Source organism: Salvelinus fontinalis, chromosome 11 (genome assembly GCF_029448725.1).
Source record: "Salvelinus fontinalis isolate EN_2023a chromosome 11, ASM2944872v1, whole genome shotgun sequence".
NCBI classification, from domain to species: domain Eukaryota; kingdom Metazoa; phylum Chordata; class Actinopteri; order Salmoniformes; family Salmonidae; genus Salvelinus; species Salvelinus fontinalis.
The window spans coordinates 58,205,040-58,226,410 of record NC_074675.1 but is presented as its reverse complement, the minus strand read 5'-3'; the positions used below and the strand labels follow the sequence as shown (position 1 = coordinate 58,226,410).

At 40.4% G+C, this 21,371-nt stretch overlaps 1 protein-coding gene across 1 annotated transcript in view; it reads left to right on the top strand.

The window, feature by feature from the left end:
* eif4e2rs1 (eukaryotic translation initiation factor 4E family member 2 related sequence 1) overlaps nt 1-21,371 on the top strand; it is a 53,326-nt gene that overhangs the window by 16,451 nt on the left and 15,504 nt on the right. Inside the window, exons 3-4 of the mRNA XM_055939144.1 lie at nt 13,092-13,226; nt 16,272-16,376. Coding sequence (XP_055795119.1) covers nt 13,092-13,226; nt 16,272-16,376 — 240 coding nt within the window. The remainder of the gene's footprint in view (nt 1-13,091; nt 13,227-16,271; nt 16,377-21,371) is intronic.

The following is a 21,371-nucleotide window of genomic DNA, read 5'->3' as shown; positions in this document are numbered from 1 at the left end:
CCCGTCCGTTGGCCTCCGCGACTCCTCTCTCGTCTCTAACATGTTGGCTCACTTTTTGTGAACAGTCCCATCACAAGTCAGACTGTTGAATTAAAAACTTACTTTGAACATACTTTACCATTTGTCTGCTGTTATTGTCCATATGTAGGAGGTAATCTGAGACAACATATCCACATTGGTGTTCTAAACCCCACTTTCAGTACGCTGGCCTGTGTGTATCGGCCTGTGTGTGTGTGTATCGGCCTGTGTGTGTGTGTGTATCGGCCTGTGTGTGTGTGTGTATCGGCCTGTGTGTGTGTGTGTATCGGCCTGTGTGTGTGTGTGTATCGGCCTGTGTGTGTGTGTATCGGCCTGTGTGTGTGTGTATCGGCCTGTGTGTGTGTGTATCGGCCTGTGTGTGTGTGTATCGGCCTGTGTGTGTGTGTATCGGCCTGTGTGTGTGTGTAGCGGCCTGTGTGTGTGTGTAGCGGCCTGTGTGTGTGTGTAGCGGCCTGTGTGTGTGTGTAGCGGCCTGTGTGTGTGTGTAGCGGCCTGTGTGTGTGTGTAGCGGCCTGTGTGTGTGTGTAGCGGCCTGTGTGTGTGTGTAGCGGCCTGTGTGTGTGTGTAGCGGCCTGTGTGTGTGTATCGGCCTGTGTGTGTGTATCGGCCTGTGTGTGTGTGTATCGGCCTGTGTGTGTGTGTATCGGCCTGTGTGTGTGTGTATCGGCCTGTGTGTGTGTGTATCGGCCTGTGTGTGTGTGTATCGGCCTGTGTGTGTGTGTATCGGCCTGTGTGTGTGTGTGTAGCGGCCTGTGTGTGTGTGTGTAGCGGCCTGTGTGTGTGTGTGTAGCGGCCTGTGTGTGTGTGTGGCGGCCTGTGTGTGTGTGTGGCGGCTTGTGTGTGGAGCGGCCTGTGTGTGTGTGTGGCGGCCTGTGTGTGGAGCGGCCTGTGTGTGTGTGTTTGTTGCGGCCTGTATTTCTGGATTGTATTTTGAATTCGCACGCGACTTGCACAATATGTCAAAAGTGGCCGAGTTTAACCGAAGCACAGACCATAAACAGACCATAAACAGACCAAGCGTCACACAAATTTTACAAGCACTTCTGGCTGTTTGCTTGGGAATACATTTTGGATGACATTCTGTTGTTTACGTATTGTGAATCACGTGAAATGCGTCGGGAGATTTAAAAATGCAAGTGACAAACTACCGGCGATGCAAAAAGTTGGGTCCACAACTGTGTCCTGTGGGAACCCTATTCACCACCTCCTGTCAAAAAGACAAGCAGTAAAATAAGAGTACTGATCATTTCATTGGACTTTCTGGCTTGTACAGAATATCGCTTATCTTTCACAGCGACTTTCAGACTGATATCCATGGAGTAGCAATGGTGACCGAGGTTTAGACGATCAGTCCATCTGCCTGTTCTCATGATCTTTTCCTTCTAACTTCAACCCAAATGAATGAATCTCATTTTTCTCCTTGCAGATTAAACCTTTGTCACTGTTGTAACTAATGCCTCATATACTGACTGTTGTAACTAATGCCTCGTATACTGACTGTTGTAACTAATGCCGTATACTGACTGTTGTAACTAATGCCGTATACTGACTGTTGTAACTAATGCCTCGTGTACTGACTGTTGTAACTAATGCCTCGTGTTGTAACTAATGCCTCGTGTACTGACTGTTGTAACTAATGCCTCATATACTGACTGTTGTAACTAATGCCTCGTGTACTGACTGTTGTAACTAATGCCTCGTATACTGACTGTTGTAACTAATGCCTCGTATACTGACTGTTGTAACTAATGCCGTATACTGACTGTTGTAACTAATGCCGTATACTGACTGTTGTAACTAATGCCTCGTATACTGACTGTTGTAACTAATGCCTCGTATACTGACTGTTGTAACTAATGCCGTATACTGACTGTTGTAACTAATGCCTCGTATACTGACTGTTGTAACTAATGCCTCGTATACTGACTGTTGTAACTAATGCCTCGTATACTGACTGTTGTAACTAATGCCTCGTATACTGACTGTTGTAACTAATGCCTCGTATACTGACTGTTGTAACTAATGCCTCGTATACTGACTGTTGTAACTAATGCCTCATATACTGACTGTTGTAACTAATGCCTCATATACTGACTGTTGTAACTAATGCCTCATATACTGACTGTTGTAACTAATGCCTCATATACTGACTGTTGTAACTAATGCCTCATATACTGACTGTTGTAACTAATGCCGTATACTGACTGTTGTAACTAATGCCGTATACTGACTGTTGTAACTAATGCCTCGTGTACTGACTGTTGTAACTAATGCCTCGTATACTGACTGTTGTAACTAATGCCTCGTGTTGTAACTAATGCCTCGTGTACTGACTGTTGTAACTAATGCCGTGTACTGACTGTTGTAACTAATGCCTCGTGTACTGACTGTTGTAACTAATGCCTCGTGTACTGACTGTTGTAACTAATGCCTCGTGTTGTAACTAATGCCTCGTGTACTGACTGTTGTAACTAATGCCTCGTGTACTGACTGTTGTAACTAATGCCTCGTGTTGTAACTAATGCCTCGTGTACTGACTGTTGTAACTAATGCCTCGTGTACTGACTGTTGTAACTAATGCCTCGTGTACTGACTGTTGTAACTAATGCCTCGTGTACTGACTGTTGTAACTAATGCCTCGTGTACTGACTGTTGTAACTAATGCCTCGTATACTGACTGTTGTAACTAATGCCTCGTGTACTGACTGTTGTAACTAATGCCTCGTGTTGTAACTAATGCCTCGTATACTGACTGTTGTAACTAATGCCTCGTATACTGACTGTTGTAACTAATGCCTCGTATACTGACTGTTGTAACTAATGCCTCGTGTACTGACTGTTGTAACTAATGCCTCGTGTACTGACTGTTGTAACTAATGCCTCGTATACTGACTGTTGTAACTAATGCCTCGTGTACTGACTGTTGTAACTAATGCCTCGTGTTGTAACTAATGCCTCGTATACTGACTGTTGTAACTAATGCCTCGTGTACTGACTGTTGTAACTAATGCCTCGTATACTGACTGTTGTAACTAATGCCTCGTGTACTGACTGTTGTAACTAATGCCTCGTGTTGTAACTAATGCCTCGTATACTGACTGTTGTAACTAATGCCTCGTATACTGACTGTTGTAACTAATGCCTCGTGTACTGACTGTTGTAACTAATGCCTCGTGTTGTAACTAATGCCTCGTATACTGACTGTTGTAACTAATGCCTCGTGTACTGACTGTTGTAACTAATGCCTCGTGTACTGACTGTTGTAACTAATGCCTCGTATACTGACTGTTGTAACTAATGCCTCGTGTACTGACTGTTGTAACTAATGCCTCGTGTACTGACTGTTGTAACTAATGCCTCGTATACTGACTGTTGTAACTAATGCCTCGTGTACTGACTGTTGTAACTAATGCCTCGTGTACTGACTGTTGTAACTAATGCCTCGTGTACTGACTGTTGTAACTAATGCCTCGTGTACTGACTGTTGTAACTAATGCCTCGTGTACTGACTGTTGTAACTAATGCCTCGTGTTGTAACTAATGCCTCGTGTACTGACTGTTGTAACTAATGCCTCGTATACTGACTGTTGTAACTAATGCCGTGTACTGACTGTTGTAACTAATGCCTCGTGTACTGACTGTTGTAACTAATGCCTCGTGTTGTAACTAATGCCTCGTGTACTGTACTGACTGTTGTAACTAATGCCGTGTACTGACTGTTGTAACTAATGCCTCGTGTACTGACTGTTGTAACTAATGCCTCGTGTTGTAACTAATGCCTCGTGTACTGTACTGACTGTTGTAACTAATGCCTCGTGTACTGACTGTTGTAACTAATGCCTCGTGTACTGACTGTTGTAACTAATGCCTCGTATACTGACTGTTGTAACTAATGCCTCGTGTTGTAACTAATGCCTCGTATACTGACTGCTGTAACTAATGCCTCGTATACTGACTGTTGTAACTAATGCCTCGTGTACTGACTGTTGTAACTAATGCCTCGTGTTGTAACTAATGCCTCGTGTACTGACTGTTGTAACTAATGCCTCGTGTACTGACTGTTGTAACTAATGCCTCGTATACTGACTGTTGTAACTAATGCCTCGTGTACTGACTGTTGTAACTAATGCCTCGTGTACTGACTGTTGTAACTAATGCCTCGTATACTGACTGTTGTAACTAATGCCTCGTGTACTGACTGTTGTAACTAATGCCTCGTATACTGACTGTTGTAACTAATGCCTCGTGTACTGACTGTTGTAACTAATGCCTCATGTACTGACTGTTGTAACTAATGCCTCGTGTACTGACTGTTGTAACTAATGCCTCATGTACTGACTGTTGTAACTAATGCCTCGTGTACTGACTGTTGTAACTAATGCCTCATGTACTGACTGTTGTAACTAATGCCTCGTATACTGACTGTTGTAACTAATGCCTCGTATACTGACTGTTGTAACTAATGCCGTATACTGACTGTTGTAACTAATGCCGTATACTGACTGTTGTAACTAATGCCGTATACTGACTGTTGTAACTAATGCCTCGTATACTGACTGTTGTAACTAATGCCTCGTATACTGACTGTTGTAACTAATGCCTCGTATACTGACTGTTGTAACTAATGCCTCGTATACTGACTGTTGTAACTAATGCCTCGTATACTGACTGTTGTAACTAATGCCTCGTATACTGACTGTTGTAACTAATGCCTCGTATACTGACTGTTGTAACTAATGCCTCATATACTGACTGTTGTAACTAATGCCTCATATACTGACTGTTGTAACTAATGCCTCATATACTGACTGTTGTAACTAATGCCTCATATACTGACTGTTGTAACTAATGCCGTATACTGACTGTTGTAACTAATGCCGTGTACTGACTGTTGTAACTAATGCCTCGTGTACTGACTGTTGTAACTAATGCCTCGTGTACTGACTGTTGTAACTAATGCCTCGTATACTGACTGTTGTAACTAATGCCTCGTGTTGTAACTAATGCCTCGTGTACTGACTGTTGTAACTAATGCCTCGTGTACTGACTGTTGTAACTAATGCCGTATACTGACTGTTGTAACTAATGCCTCGTGTTGTAACTAATGCCTCGTGTACTGACTGTTGTAACTAATGCCTCGTGTACTGACTGTTGTAACTAATGCCTCGTGTACTGACTGTTGTAACTAATGCCTCGTGTACTGACTGTTGTAACTAATGCCTCGTATACTGACTGTTGTAACTAATGCCTCGTGTACTGACTGTTGTAACTAATGCCTCGTGTTGTAACTAATGCCTCGTATACTGACTGTTGTAACTAATGCCTCGTATACTGACTGTTGTAACTAATGCCTCGTATACTGACTGTTGTAACTAATGCCTCGTGTACTGACTGTTGTAACTAATGCCTCGTGTACTGACTGTTGTAACTAATGCCTCGTATACTGACTGTTGTAACTAATGCCTCGTATACTGACTGTTGTAACTAATGCCTCGTGTACTGACTGTTGTAACTAATGCCTCGTGTACTGACTGTTGTAACTAATGCCTCGTGTACTGACTGTTGTAACTAATGCCTCGTGTACTGACTGTTGTAACTAATGCCTCGTGTACTGACTGTTGTAACTAATGCCTCGTGTACTGACTGTTGTAACTAATGCCTCGTATACTGACTGTTGTAACTAATGCCTCGTGTACTGACTGTTGTAACTAATGCCTCGTGTTGTAACTAATGCCTCGTGTACTGACTGTTGTAACTAATGCCTCGTATACTGACTGTTGTAACTAATGCCGTGTACTGACTGTTGTAACTAATGCCTCGTGTACTGACTGTTGTAACTAATGCCTCGTGTTGTAACTAATGCCTCGTGTACTGTACTGACTGTTGTAACTAATGCCGTGTACTGACTGTTGTAACTAATGCCTCGTGTACTGACTGTTGTAACTAATGCCTCGTGTTGTAACTAATGCCTCGTGTACTGTACTGACTGTTGTAACTAATGCCTCGTGTACTGACTGTTGTAACTAATGCCTCGTGTACTGACTGTTGTAACTAATGCCTCGTGTACTGACTGTTGTAACTAATGCCTCGTGTTGTAACTAATGCCTCGTATACTGACTGCTGTAACTAATGCCTCGTATACTGACTGTTGTAACTAATGCCTCGTGTACTGACTGTTGTAACTAATGCCTCGTGTTGTAACTAATGCCTCGTGTACTGACTGTTGTAACTAATGCCTCGTGTACTGACTGTTGTAACTAATGCCTCGTATACTGACTGTTGTAACTAATGCCTCGTGTACTGACTGTTGTAACTAATGCCTCGTGTACTGACTGTTGTAACTAATGCCTCGTATACTGACTGTTGTAACTAATGCCTCGTGTACTGACTGTTGTAACTAATGCCTCGTATACTGACTGTTGTAACTAATGCCTCGTGTACTGACTGTTGTAACTAATGCCTCATATACTGACTGTTGTAACTAATGCCTCGTGTACTGACTGTTGTAACTAATGCCTCGTGTACTGACTGTTGTAACTAATGCCTCGTGTACTGACTGTTGTAACTAATGCCGTGTTGTGACTGTTGTAACTAATGCCTCGTGTAGTGACTGTTGTAACTAATGCCTCGTGTACTGACTGTTGTAACTAATGCCTCGTGTAGTGACTGTTGTAACTAATGCCTCGTGTAGTGACTGTTGTAACTAATGCCTCGTGTACTGACTGTTGTAACTAATGCCTCGTGTTGTAACTAATGCCTCGTGTACTGACTGTTGTAACTAATGCCTCGTGTACTGACTGTTGTAACTAATGCCTCGTGTACTGACTGTTGTAACTAATGCCTCGTGTACTGACTGTTGTAACTAATGCCTCATATACTGACTGTTGTAACTAATGCCTCGTGTACTGACTGTTGTAACTAATGCCTCATATACTGACTGTTGTAACTAATGCCTCGTGTACTGACTGTTGTATCTAATGCCTCGTGTACTGACTGTTGTAACTAATGCCTCGTGTACTGACTGTTGTAACTAATGCCTCATATACTGACTGTTGTAACTAATGCCTCGTGTACTGACTGTTGTAACTAATGCCTCGTGTACTGACTGTTGTAACTAATGCCTCGTGTACTGACTGTTGTAACTAATGCCTCGTGTACTGACTGTTGTAACTAATGCCTCGTGTACTGACTGTTGTAACTAATGCCTCGTGTACTGACTGTTGTAACTAATGCCTCGTGTACTGACTGTTGTAACTAATGCCTCGTGTACTGACTGTTGTAACTAATGCCTCATGTACTGACTGTTGTAACTAATGCCTCATATACTGACTGTTGTAACTAATGCCTCATATACTGACTGTTGTAACTAATGCCTCATATACTGACTGTTGTAACTAATGCCTCGTGTACTGACTGTTGTAACTAATGCCTCGTGTTGTAACTAATGCCTCGTGTACTGACTGTTGTAACTAATGCCTCGTGTTGTAACTAATGCCTCGTGTACTGACTGTTGTAACTAATGCCTCGTGTACTGACTGTTGTAACTAATGCCTCGTGTACTGACTGTTGTAACTAATGCCTCGTATACTGACTGTTGTAACTAATGCCTCGTGTACTGACTGTTGTAACTAATGCCTCGTGTTGTAACTAATGCCTCGTGTACTGACTGTTGTAACTAATGCCTCGTGTTGTAACTAATGCCTCGTGTACTGACTGTTGTAACTAATGCCTCGTGTTGTAACTAATGCCTCGTGTTGTAACTAATGCCTCGTGTACTGACTGTTGTAACTAATGCCTCATATACTGACTGTTGTAACTAATGCCTCGTGTTGTAACTAATGCCTCGTGTTGTAACTAATGCCTCGTGTTGTAACTAATGCCTCGTGTTGTAACTAATGCCTCGTGTACTGACTGTTGTAACTAATGCCTCGTGTACTGACTGTTGTAACTAATGCCTCGTATACTGACTGTTGTAACTAATGCCTCGTGTACTGACTGTTGTAACTAATGCCTCGTGTACTGACTGTTGTAACTAATGCCTCGTGTTGTAACTAATGCCTCGTGTACTGACTGTTGTAACTAATGCCTCGTGTACTGACTGTTGTAACTAATGCCTCGTGTACTGACTGTTGTAACTAATGCCTCATATACTGACTGTTGTAACTAATGCCTCGTGTACTGACTGTTATAACTAATGCCTCGTGTACTGACTGTTGTAACTAATGCCTCGTGTACTGACTGTTGTAACTAATGCCTCGTATACTGACTGTTGTAACTAATGCCTCGTGTACTGACTGTTGTAACTAATGCCTCGTGTACTGACTGTTGTAACTAATGCCTCGTGTACTGACTGTTGTAACTAATGCCTCGTGTACTGACTGTTGTAACTAATGCCTCGTATACTGACTGTTGTAACTAATGCCTCGTGTACTGACTGTTGTAACTAATGCCTCGTGTACTGACTGTTGTAACTAATGCCTCGTGTACTGACTGTTGTAACTAATGCCTCGTGTACTGACTGTTGTAACTAATGCCTCGTGTTGTAACTAATGCCTCGTGTACTGACTGTTGTAACTAATGCCTCGTGTACTGACTGTTGTAACTAATGCCTCGTGTACTGACTGTTGTAACTAATGCCTCGTGTACTGACTGTTGTAACTAATGCCTCATATACTGACTGTTGTAACTAATGCCTCGTGTACTGACTGTTATAACTAATGCCTCGTGTACTGACTGTTGTAACTAATGCCTCGTATACTGACTGTTGTAACTAATGCCTCGTGTACTGACTGTTGTAACTAATGCCTCGTGTACTGACTGTTGTAACTAATGCCTCGTGTACTGACTGTTGTAACTAATGCCTCGTGTACTGACTGTTGTAACTAATGCCTCGTGTACTGACTGTTGTAACTAATGCCTCGTGTACTGACTGTTGTAACTAATGCCTCGTGTTGTAACTAATGCCTCGTGTACTGACTGTTGTAACTAATGCCTCGTGTACTGACTGTTGTAACTAATGCCTCGTGTACTGACTGTTGTAACTAATGCCTCGTGTACTGACTGTTGTAACTAATGCCTCGTGTATTGACTGTTGTAACTAATGCCTCGTATACTGACTGTTGTAACTAATGCCTCGTATACTGACTGTTGTAACTAATGCCTCGTATACTGACTGTTGTAACTAATGCCTCGTGTACTGACTGTTGTAACTAATGCCTCGTGTACTGACTGTTGTAACTAATGCCTCGTGTACTGACTGTTGTAACTAATGCCTCGTGTTGTAACTAATGCCTCGTGTTGTAACTAATGCCTCGTGTACTGACTGTTGTAACTAATGCCTCGTGTACTGACTGTTGTAACTAATGCCTCGTGTACTGACTGTTGTAACTAATGCCTCATATACTGACTGTTGTAACTAATGCCTCGTGTACTGACTGTTGTAACTAATGCCTCGTGTACTGACTGTTGTAACTAATGCCTCGTGTTGTAACTAATGCCTCGTGTACTGACTGTTGTAACTAATGCCTCGTGTTGTAACTAATGCCTCGTGTACTGACTGTTGTAACTAATGCCTCGTGTACTGACTGTTGTAACTAATGCCTCATATACTGACTGTTGTAACTAATGCCTCGTGTACTGACTGTTATAACTAATGCCTCGTGTACTGACTGTTGTAACTAATGCCTCGTGTACTGACTGTTGTAACTAATGCCTCGTGTACTGACTGTTGTAACTAATGCCTCGTGTACTGACTGTTGTAACTAATGCCTCGTGTACTGACTGTTGTAACTAATGCCTCGTGTACTGACTGTTGTAACTAATGCCTCGTGTACTGACTGTTGTAACTAATGCCTCGTGTACTGACTGTTGTAACTAATGCCTCGTATACTGACTGTTGTAACTAATGCCTCGTGTACTGACTGTTGTAACTAATGCCTCGTGTACTGACTGTTGTAACTAATGCCTCGTGTACTGACTGTTGTAACTAATGCCTCGTGTTGTAACTAATGCCTCGTGTACTGACTGTTGTAACTAATGCCTCGTGTACTGACTGTTGTAACTAATGCCTCGTATACTGACTGTTGTAACTAATGCCTCGTGTACTGACTGTTGTAACTAATGCCTCGTGTACTGACTGTTGTAACTAATGCCTCGTGTACTGACTGTTGTAACTAATGCCTCGTGTACTGACTGTTGTAACTAATGCCTCGTGTACTGACTGTTGTAACTAATGCCTCGTGTACTGACTGTTGTAACTAATGCCTCGTATACTGACTGTTGTAACTAATGCCTCGTGTACTGACTGTTGTAACTAATGCCTCGTATACTGACTGTTGTAACTAATGCCTCGTGTACTGACTGTTGTAACTAATGCCTCGTGTACTGACTGTTGTAACTAATGCCTCGTGTACTGACTGTTGTAACTAATGCCTCGTGTACTGACTGTTGTAACTAATGCCTCGTGTTGTAACTAATGCCTCGTGTACTGACTGTAACTAATGCCTCGTGTACTGACTGTTGTAACTAATGCCTCGTGTACTGACTGTTGTAACTAATGCCTCGTGTACTGACTGTTGTAACTAATGCCTCGTGTACTGACTGTTGTAACTAATGCCTCGTGTACTGACTGTTGTAACTAATGCCTCGTGTACTGACTGTTGTAACTAATGCCTCGTGTACTGACTGTTGTAACTAATGCCTCGTGTACTGACTGTTGTAACTAATGCCTCGTGTACTGACTGTTGTAACTAATGCCTCGTGTACTGACTGTTGTAACTAATGCCTCGTGTACTGACTGTTGTAACTAATGCCTCGTGTACTGACTGTTGTAACTAATGCCTCGTGTACTGACTGTTGTAACTAATGCCTCGTGTTGTAACTAATGCCTCGTGTACTGACTGTTGTAACTAATGCCTCGTGTACTGACTGTTGTAACTAATGCCTCGTGTACTGACTGTTGTAACTAATGCCTCGTGTACTGACTGTTGTAACTAATGCCTCGTGTACTGACTGTTGTAACTAATGCCTCGTGTACTGACTGTTGTAACTAATGCCTCGTGTACTGACTGTTGTAACTAATGCCTCGTGTACTGACTGTTGTAACTAATGCCTCGTGTTGTAACTAATGCCTCGTGTACTGACTGTTGTAACTAATGCCTCGTGTACTGACTGTTGTAACTAATGCCTCGTGTACTGACTGTTGTAACTAATGCCTCGTGTACTGACTGTTGTAACTAATGCCTCGTGTACTGACTGTTATAACTAATGCCTCGTGTACTGACTGTTGTAACTAATGCCTCGTATACTGACTGTTGTAACTAATGCCTCGTGTACTGACTGTTGTAACTAATGCCTCGTGTACTGACTGTTGTAACTAATGCCTCGTGTACTGACTGTTGTAACTAATGCCTCGTGTACTGACTGTTGTAACTAATGCCTCGTGTTGTAACTAATGCCTCGTGTACTGACTGTTGTAACTAATGCCTCGTGTACTGACTGTTGTAACTAATGCCTCGTGTACTGACTGTTGTAACTAATGCCTCGTGTACTGACTGTTATAACTAATGCCTCGTGTACTGACTGTTGTAACTAATGCCTCGTATACTGACTGTTGTAACTAATGCCTCGTGTACTGACTGTTGTAACTAATGCCTCGTGTACTGACTGTTGTAACTAATGCCTCGTGTACTGACTGTTGTAACTAATGCCTCGTGTACTGACTGTTGTAACTAATGCCTCGTGTACTGACTGTTGTAACTAATGCCTCGTGTACTGACTGTTGTAACTAATGCCTCGTGTACTGACTGTTGTAACTAATGCCTCGTATACTGACTGTTGTAACTAATGCCTCGTGTTGTAACTAATGCCTCGTGTACTGACTGTTGTAACTAATGCCTCGTGTACTGACTGTTGTAACTAATGCCTCATTTACTGACTGTTGTAACTAATGCCTCGTGTACTGACTGTTGTAACTAATGCCTCGTGTTGTAACTAATGCCTCGTGTACTGACTGTTGTAACTAATGCCTCATATACTGACTGTTGTAACTAATGCCTCGTGTACTGACTGTTGTAACTAATGCCTCGTGTTGTAACTAATGCCTCGTGTACTGACTGTTGTAACTAATGCCTCATATACTGACTGTTGTAACTAATGCCTCATGTTGTAACTAATGCCTCGTGTACTGACTGTTGTAACTAATGCCTCGTATACTGACTGTTGTAACTAATGCCTCGTGTACTGACTGTTGTAACTAATGCCTCATATACTGACTGTTGTAACTAATGCCTCGTATACTGACTGTTGTAACTAATGCCTCGTATACTGACTGTTGTAACTAATGCCTCGTATACTGACTGTTGTAACTAATGCCTCATGTACTGACTGTTGTAACTAATGCCTCGTGTATTGACTGTTGTAACTAATGCCTCGTGTACTGACTGTTGTAACTAATGCCTCGTGTACTGACTGTTGTAACTAATGCCTCGTATACTGACTGTTGTAACTAATGCCTCGTATACTGACTGTTGTAACTAATGCCTCGTATACTGACTGTTGTAACTAATGCCTCATATACTGACTGTTGTAACTAATGCCTCGTATACTGACTGTTGTAACTAATGCCTCGTATACTGACTGTTGTAACTAATGCCGTATACTGACTGTTGTAACTAATGCCTCGTGTACTGACTGTTGTAACTAATGCCTCGTGTACTGACTGTTGTAACTAATGCCGTATACTGACTGTTGTAACTAATGCCTCGTGTTGTAACTAATGCCTCGTGTACTGACTGTTGTAACTAATGCCTCGTGTACTGACTGTTGTAACTAATGCCTCGTGTACTGACTGTTGTAACTAATGCCTCATATACTGACTGTTGTAACTAATGCCTCGTGTGTATATGCGTGTGCATTTCGCTACACTTGCATTAACTCACACTGCTAACCATGTGTATGTGACTAATAAAATGTGATTTGTGTGTGTTATATATATATATATACTGTTGTATCTAATGCCTCATACTGTGTGTGTGTGTGTGTGTGTGTGTCAGACGGTGAGTCCTGCAGCAGGGGAGCATCCTCTACAGTATAACTATACCTTGTGGTATTCTCGGAGGACTCCGTCCCGGCCCGCCAACACACAGAGTTATGAACAGAACATCAGACAGATCGGCACGGTGGCATCGGTCAGTACACCACCACTACACACATCACACACACACACACACACACTATACACACCACACACACACCACTACTAACACACACACACACCACTACTAACACACACACACACCACCACTAGCACGCATCACACACACACACACACACCACCACTAGCACGCATCACACACACACACACACACACCACTAGCACGCATCACACACACACACACCACGACCACTAGCACGCATCACACACACACACACCACCACTAGCACGCATCACACACACACACACACACCACCACTAGCACGCATCACACACACACACACACACCACCACTAGCACGCATCACACACACACACACCACCACTAGCACGCATCACACACACACACACACACCACCACTAGCACGCATCACACACACACACACACACACACCACCACTAGCACGCATCACACACACACACACACACACCACCACTAGCACGCATCACACACACACACACACACACCACCACTAGCACGCATCTCACACACACACACACACACCACCACTAGCACGCATCACACACACACACACACACCACCACTAGCACGCATCACACACACACACACACACCACCACTAGCACGCATCACACACACACACACACACCACCACTAGCACGCATCACACACACACACACACCACCACTAGCACGCATCTCACACACACACACACACACACCACCACTAGCACGCATCTCACACACACACACACACACCACCACTAGCACGCATCACACACACACACACACACACCACCACTAGCACGCATCACACACACACACACACACACCACCACTAGCACGCATCACACACACACACACACACACCACCACTAGCACGCATCACACACACACACACACACACCACCACTAGCACGCATCACACACACACACACACACACCACCACTAGCACGCATCACACACACACACACACACACCACCACTAGCACGCATCACACACACACACACACCACCACTAGCACGCATCACACACACACACACACACCACCACTAGCACGCATCACACACACACACACACACCACCACTAGCACGCATCACACACACACACACACACCACCACTAGCACGCATCACACACACACACACACACCACCACTAGCACGCATCACACACACACACACACACACACCACCACCACTAGCACGCATCACACACACACACACCACCACCACTAGCACGCATCACACACACACACACACACACACACCACCACTAGCACGCATCACACACACACACACACACACACACACACACACACACCACCACTAGCACGCATCACACACACACACACACACACACACACCACCACTAGCACGCATCACACACACACACACACACACACACCACCACTAGCACGCATCACACACACACACACACACACCACCACTAGCACGCATCACACACACACACACACACACCACCACTAGCACGCATCACACACACACACACACACCACCACTAGCACGCATCACACACACACACACACACCACCACTAGCACGCATCTCACACACACACACACACCACCACTAGCACGCATCACACACACACACACACCACCACTAGCACGCATCACACACACACACACACACACCACCACTAGCACGCATCACACACACACACACACACACACACACCACCACTAGCACGCATCACACACACACACACACACACCACCACTAGCACGCATCACACACACACACACACCACCACTAGCACGCATCACACACACACACACACACACACACACCACCACTAGCACGCATCACACACACACACACACACACCACCACTAGCACGCATCACACACACACACACACACACCACCACTAGCACGCATCACACACACACACACACACACCACCACTAGCACGCATCACACACACACACACACACCACCACTAGCACGCATCACACACACACACACCACCACTAGCACGCATCACACACACACACACACACACCACCACTAGCACGCATCACACACACACACACACACACCACCACTAGCACGCATCACACACACACACACACACACCACCACTAGCACGCATCACACACACACACACACACACCACCACTAGCACGCATCACACACACACACACACACACCACCACTAGCACGCATCACACACACACACACACACACCACCACTAGCACGCATCACACACACACACACACACACCACCACTAGCACGCATCACACACACACACACACACACCACCACTAGCACGCATCACACACACACACACACACACCACCACTAGCACGCATCACACACACACACACACACACACCACCACTAGCACGCATCACACACACACACACACACCACCACTAGCACGCATCACACACACACACACACACACCACCACTAGCACGCATCACACACACACACACACACACCACCACTAGCACGCATCACACACACACACACACACCACCACTAGCACGCATCACACACACACACACACACACCACCACTAGCACGCATCACACACACACACACACACACCACCACTAGCACGCATCACACACACACACACACACACCACCACTAGCACGCATCACACACACACACACACACACCACCACTAGCACGCATCACACACACACACACACACACCACCACTAGCACGCATCACACACACACACACACACACCACCACTAGCACGCATCACACACACACACACACACCACCACTAGCACGCATCTCACACACACACACACACCACCACTAGCACGCATCACACACACACACACACCACCACTAGCACGCATCACACACACACACACACCACCACTAGCACGCATCACACACACACACACACCACCACTAGCACGCATCACACACACACACACCCCACCACTAGCACGCATCACACACACACACACACACACCACCACTAGCACGCATCACACACACACACCACCACCACTAGCACGCATCACACACACACACACACCACTAGTAATCGTGTGATTGGTTGCCAGGTGGAGCAGTTCTGGAAGTTTTACAGTCACCTGGTGCGACCGGGAGATCTGACTGGCCACTCTGACTTCCACCTGTTTAAAGAGGGAATCAAACCCATGTGGGAGGTAACATATCATTATATATAGGTATATATACATTATATCATTATATATAGGTATATATACATTATATTATTATATATAGGTATATATACATTATATTATTATATATAGGTCTATATACATTATATTATTGGAGGTAACATGTCGATTATATTATTATATAGGGTTAATGTGGGAGGTAACATTATATTATTATATAGGGTTAATGTGGGAGGTAACATTATATTATTATATAGGGTTAATGTGGGAGGTAACATTATATTATTATATAGGGTTAATGTGGGAGGTAACATTATATTATTATATAGGGTTAATGTGGGAGGTAACATTATATTATTATATAGGGTTAATGTGGGAGGTAACATTATATTATTATATAGGTTTAATGTGGGAGGTAACATTATATTATTATTTAGGTTTAATGTGGGAGGTAACATTATATTATTATATAGGTTTAATGTGGGAGGTAACATTATATTATTATATAGGGTTAATGTGGGAGGTAACATTATATTATTATATAGGGTTAATGTGGGAGGTAACATTATATTATTATATAGGTTTAATGTGGGAGGTAACATTATATTATTATATAGGTATAATGTGGGAGGTAACATTATATTATTATATAGGGTTAATGTGGGAGGTAACATTATATTATTATATAGGGTTAATGTGGGAGGTAACATTATATTATTATATAGGGTTAATGTGGGAGGTAACAATATATTATTATATAGGTTTAATGTGGGAGGTAACATTATATTATTATATAGGGTTAATGTGGGAGGTAACATTATATTATTATATAGGGTTAATGTGGGAGGTAACATGTCGATTATATTATTATATAGGGTTAATGTGGGAGGTAACATTATATTATTATATAGGGTTAATGTGGGAGGTAACATTATATTATTATATAGGTTTAATGTGGGAGGTAACATTATATTATTATATAGGTATAATGTGGGAGGTAACATGTCGATTATATTATTATATAGGGTTAATGTGGGAGGTAACATTATATTATTATATAGGGTTAATGTGGGATGTAACATATTATTATATAGGTATAATGTGGGAGGTAACATTATATTATTATATAGGGTTAATGTGGGAGGTAACATTATATTATTATATAGGGTTAATGTGGGAGGTAACATTATATTATTATATAGGTATAATGTGGGAGGTAACATGTCGATTATATTATATAGGTTTAATGTGGGAGGTAACATTATATTATTATATAGGTTTAATGTGGGAGGTAACATTATATTATTATATAGGGTTAATGTGGGAGGTAACATTATATTATTATATAGGTATAATGTGGGAGGTAACATGTCGATTATATTATTATATAGGTTTAATGTGGGAGGTAACATATTATTATATAGGTTTAATGTGGGAGGTAACATTATATTATATAGGGTTAATGTGGGAGGTAACATTATATTATTATATAGGGTTAATGTGGGAGGTAACATTATATTATTATATAGGTTTAATGTGGGAGGTAACATTATATTATTATATAGGGTTAATGTGGGAGGTAACATTATATTATTATATAGGGTTAATGTGGGAGGTAACATTATATTATTATATAGGTATAATGTGGGAGGTAAGATTATATTATTATATAGGTTTAATGTGGGAGGTAACATGATATTATTATATAGGTTTAATGTGGGAGGTAACATTATATTATTATATAGGTATAATGTGGGAGGTAACATGTCGATTATATTATATAGGTTTAATGTGGGAGGTAACATTATATTATTATATAGGTTTAATGTGGGAGGTAACATTATATTATTATATAGGGTTAATGTGGGAGGTAACATTATATTATTATATAGGGTTAATGTGGGAGGTAACATTATATTATTATATAGGGTTAATGTGGGAGGTAACATTATATTATTATATAGGGTTAATGTGGGAGGTAACATTATATTATTATATAGGTATAATGTGGGAGGTAACATGTCGATTATATTATTATATAGGTTTAATGTGGGAGGTAACATTATATTATTATATAGGTTTAATGTGGGAGGTAACATTATATTATTATATAGGGTTAATGTGGGAGGTAACATTATATTATTATATAGGGTTAATGTGGGAGGTAACATTATATTATTATATAGGGTTAATGTGGGAGGTAACATTATATTATTATATAGGGTTAATGTGGGAGGTAACATTATATTATTATATAGGTATAATGTGGGAGGTAACATGTCGATTATATTATTATATAGGTTTAATGTGGGAGGTAACATTATATTATTATATAGGTTTAATGTGGGAGGTAACATTATATTATTATATAGGGTTAATGTGGGAGGTAACATTATATTATTATATAGGGTTAATGTGGGAGGTAACATTATATTATTATATAGGTATAATGTGGGAGGTAACATGTCGATTATATTATATAGGTTTAATGTGGGAGGTAACATATTATTATATAGGTTTAATGTGGGAGGTAACATTATATTATTATATAGGGTTAATGTGGGAGGTAACATTATATTATTATATAGGTTTAATGTGGGAGGTGACATATTATTATATAGGGTTAATGTGGGAGGTAACATTATATTATTATATAGGGTTAATGTGGGAGGTAACATTATATTATTATATAGGTATAATGTGGGAGGTAAGATTATATTATTATATAGGTTTAATGTGGGAGGTAACATGATATTATTATATAGGTTTAATGTGGGAGGTAACATTATATTATTATATAGGTTTAATGTGGGAGGTAACATTATATTATTATATAGGGTTAATGTGGGAGGTAACATTATATTATTATATAGGGTTAATGTGGGAGGTAACATTATATTATTATATAGGGTTAATGTGGGAGGTAACATATTATTATATAGGGTTAATGTGGGAGGTAACATTATATTATTATATAGGTATAATGTGGGAGGTAAGATTATATTATTATATAGGTTTAATGTGGGAGGTAACATGATATTATTATATAGGTTTAATGTGGGAGGTAACATTATATTATTATATAGGTTTAATGTGGGAGGTAACATTATATTATTATATAGGGTTAATGTGGGAGGTAACATTATATTATTATATAGGTTTAATGTGGGAGGTAACATTATATTATTATATAGGGTTAATGTGGGAGGTAACATTATATTATTATATAGGTTTAATGTGGGAGGTAACATTATATTATTATATAGGTTTAATGTGGGAGGTAACATTATATTATTATATAGGGTTAATGTGGGAGGTAACATTATATTATTATATAGGGTTAATGTGGGAGGTAACATTATATTATTATATAGGTATAATGTGGGAGGTAACATTATATTATTATATAGGGTTAATGTGGGAGGTAACATTATATTATTATATAGGGTTAATGTGGGAGGTAACATTATATTATTATATAGGTATAATGTGGGAGGTAACATTATCTTATTATATAGGTATAATGTGGGAGGTAACATTATATTATTATATAGGTATAATGTGGGAGGTAACATTATATTATTATATAGGTTTAATGTGGGAGGTAACATTATATTATTATATAGGGTTAATGTGGGAGGTAACATTATATTATTATATAGGGTTAATGTGGGAGGTAACATTATATTATTATATAGGTTTAATGTGGGAGGTAACATTATATTATTATATAGGGTTAATGTGGGAGGTAACATTATATTATTATATAGGTTTAATGTGGGAGGTAACATTATATTATTATATAGGGTTAATGTGGGAGGTAACATTATATTATTATATAGGGTTAATGTGGGAGGTAACATGTCGATTATATTATTATATAGGTATAATGTGGGAGGTAACATTATATTATTATATAGGTATAATGTGGGAGGTAACATTATATTATTATATAGGTATAATGTGGGAGGTAACATTATATTATTATATAGGTATAATGTGGGAGGTAACATTATATTATTATATAGGTATAATGTGGGAGGTAACATTCTATTATTATATAGGGTTAATGTGGGAGGTAACATTATATTATTATATAGGGTTAATGTGGGAGGTAACATTATATTATTATATAGGGTTAATGTGGGAGGTAACATTATATTATTATATAGGTTTAATGTGGGAGGTAACATTATATTATTATATAGGTTTAATGTGGGAGGTAACATTATATTATTATATAGGTTTAATGTGGGAGGTAACATTATATTATTATATAGGTTTAATGTGGGAGGTAACATTATATTATTATATAGGGTTAATGTGGGAGGTAACATTATATTATTATATAGGGTTAATGTGGGAGGTAACATTATATTATTATATAGGTTTAATGTGGGAGGTAACATTATATTATTATATAGGGTTAATGTGGGAGGTAACATTATATTATTATATAGGGTTAATGTGGGAGGTAACATGTCGATTATATTATTATATAGGTATAATGTGGGAGGTAACATTATATTATTATATAGGTATAATGTGGGAGGTAACATTATATTATTATATAGGTATAATGTGGGAGGTAACATTATATTATTATATAGGTATAATGTGGGAGGTAACATTATATTATTATATAGGTATAATGTGGGAGGTAACATTATATTATTATATAGGGTTAATGTGGGAGGTAACATTATATTATTATATAGGGTTAATGTGGGAGGTAACATTATATTATTATATAGGGTTAATGTGGGAGGTAACATTATATTTTTATATAGGTTTAATGTGGGAGGTAACATTATATTATTATATAGGTTTAATGTGGGAGGTAACATTATATTATTATATAGGTTTAATGTGGGAGGTAACATTATATTATTATATAGGTTTAATGTGGGAGGTAACATTATATTATTATATAGGGTTAATGTGGGAGGTAACATTATATTATTATATAGGGTTAATGTGGGAGGTAACATTATATTATTATATAGGTTTAATGTGGGA